This window comes from Cornus florida, unplaced genomic scaffold (assembly GCF_030987335.1).
Source record: "Cornus florida cultivar Cherokee Brave unplaced genomic scaffold, ASM3098733v1 CherokeeBrave_3.0.0_Hap2_Chr07, whole genome shotgun sequence".
Classification (NCBI taxonomy): domain Eukaryota; kingdom Viridiplantae; phylum Streptophyta; class Magnoliopsida; order Cornales; family Cornaceae; genus Cornus; species Cornus florida.
In genome coordinates, this window is record NW_026775577.1 from 25,665,597 (window position 1) to 25,678,564 (window position 12,968).

The 12,968-nt window shown below is 33.9% G+C and overlaps 1 protein-coding gene across 2 annotated transcripts; it reads right to left on the reverse strand.

Moving 5' to 3' along the window:
* Positions 1–319: 319 nt before the first annotated feature.
* On the reverse strand, positions 320–12,390 carry LOC132266845 (F-box/kelch-repeat protein At3g06240-like). 2 transcript variants are annotated; one of them, XM_059767844.1, is made up of 3 exons: positions 11,150–12,390; positions 7,412–7,595; positions 320–4,812 (listed from the first exon to the last, which is right to left on the reverse strand). In XM_059767844.1, exons 1-2 carry the CDS (start codon positions 12,379–12,381, stop codon positions 7,592–7,594), a joined length of 1,236 nt encoding a protein of 411 aa, XP_059623827.1. In that variant the 5' UTR covers positions 12,382–12,390; the 3' UTR covers positions 320–4,812; positions 7,412–7,591. The 2 variants fall into 2 exon arrangements, with proteins under 2 accessions (XP_059623827.1, XP_059623829.1); XM_059767846.1 differs by having other exon boundaries at positions 4,489–4,801.
* Between the last annotated feature and the right edge of the window lie 578 nt (positions 12,391–12,968).

Sequence of the window (12,968 nt, forward strand, 5' to 3'; positions counted from 1 at the left end):
GGGATTGAAAAAGTTATCACTGGATTGGCTTTGGCTTGTACTTTGAAAATAATTCTCAAGAATTCAAAAACACAATTATTTTTAAAAAATTATTAAAAAACAATTATCTCCAAAATAAGTCTTTTTATAATTAAGTTTTCAAAAAAGTAAACCTAACAGAGTTTTGAACAATTTTCTGATTTTTAATTATCTAAAAATAGATAATTGTTTTCAAAATTACAAACTACTGAGTAAGATTTTTTTAGCAACATGAAAGATGACAACACGATCTGTCATGGATCTTCACGATGATGTCATGGATCTCAGTTCACTTAAAATAGTAAGAGGAATATAACATAATAATAAACACATGAATCTAAAAACAACCTCACTAACTTGAAAACATATATATATATATATATATATATATATATATATATATATATTGGGTAAATAAACTATGAATGTTTAGCATACAAACAGAAGACCAGCAACGAAGTTTAGCAATGATCATCGAGCTTGGAAGGCTCCAATCAGCAGCAACAGACCTCGAAGTTGTACAATCAGAGTGCCGAACAACAACAGAGAGTTTGCACCTAATGCCGTCCTCGATTTGTTTGAGAAGGTTCCGTTGTTCCTCTCCCTCCAGAGGTAATAAACTGTCCCAGCAAAACATAACTCATAAGCCATAGCTTTGTTTGACTTTGATACCGGGTTCCAAAGATTAGCTATCCAATTAGCAATGGCCACAATACCCTGTTCACCGAGTATATCCCGCATGAATGTGGGAAAAATTGCCAAACTTTGCTGGAGTAGGAGCAATTAAAGAAAATGTGGTCGCGATGCTCATCTTCTCTGGATAATAAAGAGAACATTCTGTCAAAATTCCTGCCTGAGAGACTATAAGCTTATCTCTGGTTTTCAGCTTATGGCTGATAGCAACCAAGCAATGAAAGCGTGTCCCGGAATGTGTTATGAAGTAAAAAGAATGTGACAGATCACAAAAATTATCCCAGATGATTTTCAACATCATTCAAATTCAATCACCACGTTCTTATGGGTCACATGAAATGAAAAATTGAACATAAAGCCAAGGGCCTAAGAACCGATACCCACGGAAGACAAATCTTACAACTACCAAGAAAGCAAAAACTGATTACCTGCACAGAGTGAATTCAGCGAAAACCCAAAAATTTCACTTCTCCAGATCCGACAACCTGTACAGGTTGAAATCAGCAGAAATAGTGTTGTTTTTTGGTTTTTTCACATCTCCATAGCGCATAATAAAAGTTTTAGCCCAAAATTAAACAAATACGATTCTGAAGCATAAGGTCTTACAGCGCTCTGTAATTTTTAAACCCTTTTTTCTGTAAGGGTGTTATACAGCAAATAACAAGACATTACCAAAAGCTTCAAAGTGAAGAGAGGGCAATCAATCGCCGAGACAATTACTACTCAACAAAACATGAATTATCGTCTTAGAAAACAAAAATATTTTTTTATTAAATCTAACAGAAACACTTAAAAATAAAGACAGAAACAAAATATAATCTTCACTATTGTGACACACAAAATCCATATAACCAAATAAGAAAATTTGTATGGATAATGAAAGGAAAAAATGATGCATGCATCACCATCGTAAAGGGAAAAACAAAAACAACGTTGCAATATATCTTCTTTTGCTCAACATGCTGAAGTTGCTAAGCTCCAAAGAAACTGTCAGAACATTACCAAAAAAATAAACTTTACTGAAACCCAGAAACTCATTTAGCAGAAACTCCAATAAAACAACAAGTCCAAGAAACATTGACTTAAAATTTTGCACCAGCATATGCTACATCAAATTCAAATCACCACAACAAAAATATGAAAGTTACCCTAAGAGTCTATCATCTGAAAAACAGCCAATTCAAATGGAAATAAAAGATCGTCATATTGAATTAGAGATCAACAAAATCTTGAACAGAAAAGCAAAAGCAAAATAGTACAATCATCTGCTTCATGGAGAAGAGTGACACAATCCACATAAAGAGTATCAGCACAAACAATCAGACAGACTTAATCCCTAACCTATCTCGCATACATGAATAAGAAGAACTGCTAAACACAACACATACTTGTGAACCAGAAGAATGGGCAAATAAAAAAATTAAAATCATCACAGCATTACACAGAACCTTTACAAAAAGAAGAGACTACTTCGAGCACCGTGGCTTCAGGACATACATGGCACAATAACATCAAATTATATAAAAACAAACTAGAAGTGAAGAAAATGAATTAAAGAACCATAACGTAAATGAAGACAACAATACGTTCATTTCAGCGGTGGGCACTACAACCAAGTTACAGTCTTTCGTTGTTTTGCTTGTGATGTCAAAAGAAACAAAATAGTAAATAACCATCAAAATCTACTAAAGAGACAAGCATGTATATTAAACCAAAAAATAATTGTAACGCATACTTTTACTAACACCCAAATCCATCCTAAACAATGGAAAGACGGTTCAAGACAAGAACATAAGGACATACTAGTAACCATGGCACAAAAACATCCAATAACATAAAACCATTTTTAAAAAAAACAAAAAAATGTAAAGACAACATGTTAATGAAACTTAGTATAAGTGAAGACTGCCTTTACATTCATTTCGGCAGCAGGAACTCTAGTCATGTTCAAAAAAAAAAAACATAGAGTAAAAACACCAAAACATCTACTTAAGAGAATAATACTTACTAAACCAAAACATAATTGTAAACGAGGACAACATTACGTTCATTTCAACAGCAGGCAGTCCAGCCGCGTTACGGTCTGTCCTTTGTTTGCTCATGATGTCAAAAGTAACAAAACAGTAAAGAACCATCAGCATCTACTCGAGATAACAAACATTTATTAAACCAAAAAACAATTGTAAGTGAAGACACCATTACGTTTCATTTCAGCAGCGGGGAATCCAGCAGTGTTACAGTCTGTCCTTCGTTTGCTCATGATGTCAAAAGCAACAAAATAGTAATCAACAGAGAATACATAATACGAAACAACCTAAAGAATCCATTGCACAAAACCAGAAACAGAGAAAACATATGCTAAAGAATCTAAAATAAATGAAGACCGCATTACATTCATTTTGGCAGCAGGAACTACATTCGTGTTACAGTCTATGTCCTTGGATTGATCATAATGTCGAAAACAACAAAAAGTAAATCACCAAAACATCTACTCATGAGACTCACACATATTAATTAAACCAAAAAAAAATGGTAATGCATTCTCTTAGCAGCTCCAGAGTTAATGAGAGTCTTGCTGAGTGACCAACATAGACAAGTGAAAAGACAGCTAAGAACTAAACCAACACATGGTAATACTTCACAAAAGAAGAACAAACAAAAACGATCTGAGCACCTTCACACACTTCCTGCGCACAATGAATTTCAGGAGAAGCTAAATATCTCGCATCTTCAATATGAACAGCATCATAAAAATTTAAATCAAAGAAAAAAACTTGTGGCTTATAATGCTCTGTTTTCTATATTAGTAACCATGTGTACTGCAAACAAAAATGATACTAAACCGAAAAGTAATTTTTGCACATCCACCTTGAAAATCTAAAGACCATCTTATCAACAACAAAAAACACAAAAGTGAATGGCAACAAGGCTAGATACATTCATCACCATAATCATGCTAAGTGCATGTAAATTGAGAAATAAATAAATGAAAAACTACCAAACATTGATTATGCATGATGCATTTAACTTGAACTCGATAATGAAAAGTAATGACAAAGTGTAAGCCAACTAAAACATAAATAAATGATGATAATATGAGTCCTTTCTAACGAATCATGCCAGTGAGCTATGGTAACAAGTGACAGACAACCGGAAGATCCATAAATAGCAGGATTTTGCAAGAAGAAGATTTCAACATCGTCCCAGCTAGTTACAATTTAATCCTATAGGCTATAACAACAATTGCATGCATACATTCAAAACCTTATGCACAACAGCAAATAAACTAAAAAATTGCAGAACATAAAAAAATAGACACTGGTAAATACAGAATGATTATTGAAAGAAATTTTAAACCAGAGAAGAAACCAAAATTTGTACATGTCCATGCTTTATTTGTATTGTAAACAAAAACAATATTATATGTAAGAGCCAACTTGTACACAAAGCAAAAGAAAAATCCAAGGTGAAGTTCCCTAATTAAATTAGCAAGTTCAAAGTAATCAGAATTAGGGAATCATGAAAAACCATAATTTGTATCTTAGATGACTTACAATGTGTATCCAACTAAATCTTTCAGTGCAACAAGAAAACACATCCATTCTGTCAAAGATCTATAGAATCATTGCTAAAGAGTAAAGACAACACCAGAAGATGAGAATGTCAAAGATCTACATAAGAGAATCAGCGCAATTCATAAGACATACTATAAATCTAGACTACCTCGCCAACATGAATAATGTAGAATTGCCACTACAAAAACAGCACAAACAGATCAATCAGAAGATAGGGTAGAAAGCGAGATAAAATCGCTGCCCCTGTTATCATGAAAAATAGACTGAGAACAGTGACTTTATGACATACATTCAAACGATGATGCTATGACATCAAATTAAATAAAACAAACTAGAGAAGTAAAACAACATCTAAAACAATCATAACTTGAGCAAAGGTAGTGTTTACTAGAATGGAGAATTTAAAACGTAAAGAACCAACACCCTTTGACAAGCTGCTGCTGCAGAAGGTGCGCTCCAACCGATTCTTCAATACATCCTCAGGTTGTATGAACTTGAAGCAACAAAATTAAGACCTGCAGAATCCCTTCAATGGAAGGTCAAAGATTAAAATTAATACACCTCCATATTTTATTTGTAATGTTGACAAAAACAATATTATATACAACAGCACACATGTACACAAAGCAGAAGAAAAACTATATGTTTCCATTCTACAATTACTCTATTAAATAACCAGGAATGATGGTCGTCCATAATACCCAAACAAGAATGAAAAAACACAAATATCTATATTATCATATAACACAAGATGACAATATCCTAGAAAAGTTGAGCATGAATAAAATTCAATCACACAAGACAATAATGGCTTAATGCAAAGAGGAAACAAAAAACCATCACGAACCAACAACACTTGCACAACAGCGCCATCATAATATAAATAAAGAGAATTTATGTAATAGATATCTATATTTTTCTTTTCATGAACTTACAACAAGAATGATGGCTAAACAGACCGCATGGAAATAAAATGAAAGAAGTCTTAATACTATATTTACAGTATCACCATTAAGCGAACTCTTCTATAAAACTAAAAATCAAAATCAATAAAAACATATTAAGTGCACAGATAGCAGAAGGCAATGAGAATCTTGCAAGTATGAATGTACAATTATTTAAAGATAAATGAATTTAGAGTCGTCAACTGACAGAAACAGCCAAAAGTTCACAGGAAGGTGTTTGAGTTCTTGCTACACCTCCTTTCGTGTGAAGGTGGCAGCAACAGCAATATATGTTCCTTTATTATTCTAACAAAAAAGAAAAGCCATCATCTGCTTCATGGAGAAGAATATTGCCATCACAATGAAACAATCAATTGATGCCCCAAGAATTTATTTGACTGAAGTTTATAAATAAAAAAATGTCTTCACTTTGTCATGGGATCTGTAGATTCTACCAAATATTACATCAAAACCTAGGTGAAGTTCTCTAAATTAGCGAGTTCAAAATAATCAGAATTAGGGAAATCTTGAAAATCCATAATACACTACCTGACTACCTGATTCAACCAGATCTTAACTCTTTCTTCTCCAATCAAAACCTAGATGACTCGGAAGTTGTATCCAACTACACAACCTTTCAGTGCAATAAGCAAACACATGCATTATCCAAAAGAAAATCATTTTGGATAGTATTCCCTAGTTCCGATGGCATGGTTATGATTTCAAACCGCAGGCTCATAAAATGAGATTCAATATCAAGGTTCATGTCCAGCTAGACAACAGGCACTATTAAAAGAGAAATCAAAAGAGAAGAAGAAAAGAAAAAAGTATTCACGTTTCATCTCCAGCTAGACAACAGGCACTATTAGAAAAAAAAAAAAAGATATCCCTACTGGGAAAGAGAGGGAGAGAGAGAGAGAGAGGAAATAAGAAAAGAGCGTTAGGAGACACTGAAGTCACATATACAATAGAGAAGAAATAGAAAACCCAGTGCTTGATCAACTGGGGTGGGAAAAATCCCCTGATCCATCTCTTCATATTGAAAATGTCTCCAACGTCGCCTAGAATAAAATGAGAGAAAACAACATTCAAAAGAGAAGCGATGCAAAATGATCTTTTCAGCCCCTTTTTGGGACAGTCTAAAATCATCACTGATGTGTAAAAGGAGCGCCTTCAAAATAGAACATCAATTGTATATTTTCTGTTTAGTTGTGTTGATTGAACGGAAACAAAAGCACTACAACACCTTCAAAGTAAGTGAAAAAGGAAAATTTTCATTTACATTCAGTATTGACTAAAATTGCAGGTGCTCTAACATTGTCCAACTAAGAAACGAGGAAGTAAATCTAGGAAGGTAGACACTCTCCACAAGAGATAAGGCATGAATCAAACCAAAAGATAAATAAAAAATCAATGATCCCACTTTTTTGTACTCATAAATACTTTCAAAACATGTAAAGGCAGCAGATTGAAAAACTGACAACAAACAAGGCAATAGAAACACCTATCAAGGAGCATCCAACCGCTTACTGTGCAAGACATATCTGCAGAGAAGAAAATATTCAACATTTTATAAGCCAACCAAATGAGCAGTTTGGCTATGGAGGTTTTGTACATATTGTTCACCTCTTTTTTTAATTTTTTTTTATTTTTACAAGTATTACTTTCATGATTTGACAAACACTGCAAAGAACAAACACTGCAAAGAACAATACCTTCTCCACATAGGAGTCCAGCCATCGACACAGTTCATCAGAAATTAAGAATCACACCAAATACACAACTTTATTGCATTAAATTACTACAATCAACATAAATGAAAAATGTACAGATAACCAAATAGGAAACAATTACAGTAATGAACTTCATAAAGAAAACATAAATGGACCATTTTTCACCATTCAGGCAGAATGAGCTCTATACATGTGTCGTATATTTCATGGTTTCACCTCAGAAAGTGCTTTAGATTTTACCATGATTTTGATCCGCCCTTGAACTGCAATCAACAAATAAACTGTAGCCTAAAGCATACAATAGTATAGTGTTGATAAAGGCATCACATCATTACCCAGGCTGAGGCGTGTTTTAGCATAGAGAATAAAATGTATATATATTAGGAATACAATATGTATCAGGCAGGGATTAATCAAAAAGGAAAGCAAGGATGAAGTCTTCACTTACCATGATAGACTACGGAAAAGAATGGCATGAAACGAACTGTGAGGATCAGCAACCTAGAAGATGTGCTCCAAATATTTAAGATTTTGCCAACCTGCAAGAAGATTCAATTCTTGCAACATTTCATCCATATCTTCAACATCATTGAAGTTCTAAAGCTCAGCAACTCCGAATATAAAACTCTCAACTGAAACAGAAAATAGAAATGAGAAAGTATATAAATATATAGATAGTGATATTCGAACCACAGAACAGTATAGGACACATAAAAATGAGATAAGATATTTAATGATTATGAAAATTAATCCACAAAAGTAACAATATTAAAATCCGAGCATAAAGGTAAATTTTAGAGCCTATCTGGAACAAGGAATGATGGATGTATTATCATATAAACAATGGAATGGGTGCTTTCTGCAACGTGGAAGGACATCTCAAAAGACGAGAAAACAGAGACAAGAAATTAGCAAACAAACCCCTCAAAACAGAAAATACCACAATACTGTTATGCATTCAAAATTTTAATAGATAAATACCACAAATTCAAATTTCTAATTAAAAAATAATAATGATCTAACCTAAAATTTGACAGCAGGACCTACCCATGTGTCATAACAGCACCTTAGACATTCACTGAGCCTTGCTTAGAAATATGCCAAGAGGTCCTTAACAAACAAGAAGCCATGCAGACATCTAGATACAGAACATTTTTTAATTATTGCAGTCAAGCCCATGATGCTGCTGCACCACAAGATGCTTCAACATGAGATGCTGCCTTCAAGCAAGGAGAAAGCATAGAACTCTCTCTTCTGCACAGGCTGCTGAGGCACATCCTCCAACAGTGTGTGCATACATAAATACATACATACATACATACATACATATATATATATATATATCCAGATATCATAATAAACCTCAAGCATAATATATGAAGATTCAACAGCATTCCAACAAAAAGATAAATCAATCATAATTATGAAGTGTTCTTGCACAATTTAAACCCCGTCAATATCAAGAATAGTCCGCTTATTGCATCTATCTTATAAACCATGTGGGAAAATGAGAATAAAAAAATTTCATTGCCTACACCACACAAATGAACTTGCCTTTTAATATGTCAATTTCCTTGTAATGGATGAAATGACAAGATTAAAGAGTCAACAAAAACTTTTATATGAAAAGAATAGATGCAAATAATAATATCCTCAAAAACTTTTATATGAAGAGAATAAATACAAACAACATTATCCTCATTTCTTCTTTCGACTGTAATAATGAAGAGACAGAATATCACTAAAAACAGTACCAATTAACTCATTTAGACAAACGCGAATGTTCAATCTAACGCGAACACCAAACGAAACAAGGGAAGAGCAGGAGATTCTGCATCCCTTAAAAAGGTAACAAGTAAAAACAAATTAATTTCAGGTAAAAGATTACACACTTAGACAAATGCAAAATGAAACCAAAAAAAAAAAAAAACAGAATGAAAAGATTTAATAATGATCTAACCTCAAACTTACATTAGGTTTGATTGTGCACGGGGAAGGTGTTAGGCACCCAATGACACCCGTGAAACACGGTTACCTTATCTTTTATGTTTCATTCCAAAAAAAATGTACTCGTTTAGAATCTAGCACCATAGGTCTTCCTTGAATATCGCCTTGAAAGCTTGACTCTATCCATAAGAGATAGGATCTATGTTTTGATAGGTATACGTGATTAATAGTAGAATGGTTTTGAAAAATATATGTTTAAACATAAGGTTCTTGAAAAGAAATTATTTTTTGAAAATAGTGTGACCGAACCTAGGAACTACCTAGGGCCTAGGCTGCCTACATACCTTACCATGTGAATGATATGATAAAGGATCAAGTCAAATGTAGTTCAATACGATGAGTTTGGCAAATTTTGAGGTTTAAAATGTGAGCATAAGAGCTGATGGTAATTGTTTTGAAAAGAGAATGTATGAGTTCTTGGTGATTTTGACTTGAAAAGAGTTTCTTTCAAGAAAAAATGATTTAAAAAGTGAGAACATGAGAGTTACTGACTTAAGAGTATCATAGAATTGTTCTGAAAAGAAACCTTAGGAGTTCTTGAGAACTTATCTAGAAAAAAATGTTTTGTTTGAAACAGTAATTTTGTTCCTTATAAGATTGGATGTTGTGAAATGAAGACTTCATGGTTTGACAATTTGGGCTGACTATTGGAAAGCTTTGTTCCTGAAAATTAAGCCTCAGAAGCATGCGTACCAATGTAGTGGTTTAGTTAGTTCTTGTGAGCCAGCTGAATTTCTATCTTGTACCTTTCATACGGACGGAATCAGGACAAAGAACATCAAAATATTTATCATTGTCGTCAAATTGAACAATCGGAAAGATGTTTGTTTATGATCATATAATTCTAATATATGTTATAAAAATAAAATGACAAGCACTTCATGAGAAAAGAAAATGAAGAAGATAAATGTAGCCAAAGGTAAACCCAAGAAGACACCAATAATTTTTAACTATTCAATCTGCAGAATCAAATCAAAATAGGGTGACATATTGCGGGCTACATGCTGTAATGTTTTGTTTGAAAAAGGAAATTTTGTTCCTTATAAGGTTGAATGTTGTGAAATGAAGACTTCATGGTTTGACAGGGCTGACTATTGGAAAGCTTTGTTCCTGAAAATTAAGCCACAGAAGTGTGCACACCAATGTTGTGGTTTAGTTGGTTCTTGTGAGCCAGCCGAATTTCTATCTTTTACCAGTCATACGGACGGAATCAGGAAAAAAGAACATCAAAATATTTATCATTGTTGTAAAATTGAACAATTGGGCAGATGTTTGTTTATGGCCATACAATTCTAATATATGTTATAAAAATAAAATGTTTTCACAACCATTAATCAGCATTAAGAGAATCTCAAGCTACGGTTGCTACCGTAGGGTTTAATTATTCAGCACAATCACTGCATGAGATATATACTATTTTCCTTCTCAGATTAGAAAAGAATATGAAGAAGATAAATGTAGCCGAAGGGAAACTCAAGAAGACACCTTTGATTAACCAAGAATAATTTTTTAACTAATCAATCTGCAGAATCAAAGCAAATCAAAATAGGGTGGACATATTGCAGGCTACATACTGTAATATCGTGCCGTGTTTTGTGATCATTCTAGTTAGATGATGCTGTTCAAGTCCCCTTAAGGTATTGTGTATGTATTTTGAGTAGTTTACCCATAAAAGTTAATGTTTCATGGATACTATTCTAAGAGAACATACTAAAGAAGTTCTACCTAAGGATGCACGTTCGGTCTGGTTCTTTAATGAATCAGGACCAAACCAGTCCTAATAGTTCCAGAATTATTGAAACCAAATAAAATGTTGGAACCACTAAACCAAATCAAAACTATTGATCAGCCACATCAATGCATTTCACAATAGCCTACCGGTAGTTTGTCACTTTCCAAAGTAGAAGCCAAGGGTTTAAGTCCCAAAAACAGGGTGTAAGTTTCTTGCCAACTTTCAAAAAATTATTAGTTCCTAAAGCACATAACAAGTACCAACAAAAGAAAAAATTAAGCATAACAACAAAGCCAAGAAAATGAGATAATCCTTATATATATTAATATCTCCAATTTCAACATCAAGGTAGAGCATATTTGCCAATGTAGTTTAATTTGCTGTTAACTAGAGAAATTGCAACAAGAATCTGTAAAATTACATTATGAATGATGAAAACTTGCTTACTTCATCTCGGGTGTGTCAGATGAGTTTGACTCTTTTCCCTGCATTTTCATGAAGGGTGAAAGGAGACTATCTACAGAGATGGTCGCATGAAAATCAAACATATCTTTTTCATTTTCCCCGTCCCATATGACAAGAGTACCATCCCTATTTATCCTGTTGTGTAAAACCAACTTAGTGTAGTCCATCAGCGCTTCATTCCTCAACAAAGCCAACATATCTGAAACTACTGGGAACTTAATATCAATTCTAGTCCAAGACTGCTCCACCCCATATTCCTTCATAACCCACAATGCACTATCACAACCTGGTGGTGGTACTATACAAAGGCATCCTTCAAACACCCCCACTTGGGGCGCCTTATGAAAATTGATGTTGGCACAAGTACTTGGCAAGGGAAACATCCGCAGTTTCTCATCCACCATTCTAAAAGCAGCAATCTCATATGTAATTTTAGGGTCCACCATTCTTCTAGAAGCAGCAATCTTATATGTAAAATTAGGGTTTTTAATACGAAGCCAATGAATGGCCCCATTCAGCTGTGTCCCATACGGGAAAACACGAAAATCCATCTTATTATTGAAGTCTTCAACTACTCTCCAAGAATCGGTTCTCATTGAATATACAAATATTCGATCGCAATCTATGTTCACCAGTTTGTAGTCATCATGGCAATGGTCATAGCCAAATCCAACTATCTTATGTAGGCATGGAGGGAAATAATAATCGCAATCTGGTATTTGCCTCAACTCCCTGGTGGAAAGATTGAATACATATGTATCTCGCTTAAGCTTAGAGCTTTTAATAAGAAGAGATTCTACCTCAATGCATATCAACCCATTGCAAGAACCCATGATATAACATCCTCTGATTTGACATCCTGGGCTGCTCTGAAATAAAAAATCAATCTTTTGTACTACAATGTTGTTGTCGTCGGCGGATCTGAAACTTGCGGTGTAGAGACCGTATGGGCGGAAGGGATAGGATATGAATAGAATATTGTGTGGTGTTTGGATGCTGGAAGACTTTGCGAGTGATTGATTGAGGTGGGTTTTGATGAAGTAGGGGTCGGAGATCAAAGAGCGCCATGACTTGGACACGCACCTGAATCGCAACAGAGACTTGACATCTAATTTTGAGAGTATTTGAACAAGAAGATGTTGGGAAAGGTTAGGGAAAGGCATGGCGTCTAGCTTGTCGCAGGAGTCGTAGTCATGATATGTAGATATACACATATTTATAGTAGTGAAAACCATAGGAAATCCATACTAAACGCACAAGGAAACTAGCATTTTTTTCACAAATTACGAAATAAAATTAAATAAAACAAAATAAAAAATTAATTCTAAAAATTACTAAATACGTCACTTTACTTTAGAAAAGATATAAGAAAGATACAGTGCCTTACTGCCTTATATAGTATAGTTATATTAGGACTAGGAGTAGTAATTTTTTAATAATCTTCTCCTGTCAAAAATAAATAAATAAATAGGAAAATTACATATAAATGGAGTTAAAGTTTCATATTTACTTAGAGACTGAGTCAAAGTTCCATATTTCTCTAAAATGGATTGCTGAGGTGGCACATGGTTTTTTACTGTTTAGAAAATTGTGGTGCCTAAAATGCCCTTCCCTAATAAAAAAGTAGTACCTTCAGTTCAAAAAAGTAGTACCTTCAGTTCAAAAAAGTAGTACCTTCGAAGAAAAAGTAGTACCTTCGCGGGTGTTTAAAAAACATGGTACCTGGACACCAAAAAGTAATACCTTCAGTTCAAAAAAGTAGTACCTTCGAATAAAAAGTAGTACCTTCGCGGAAGGGTAT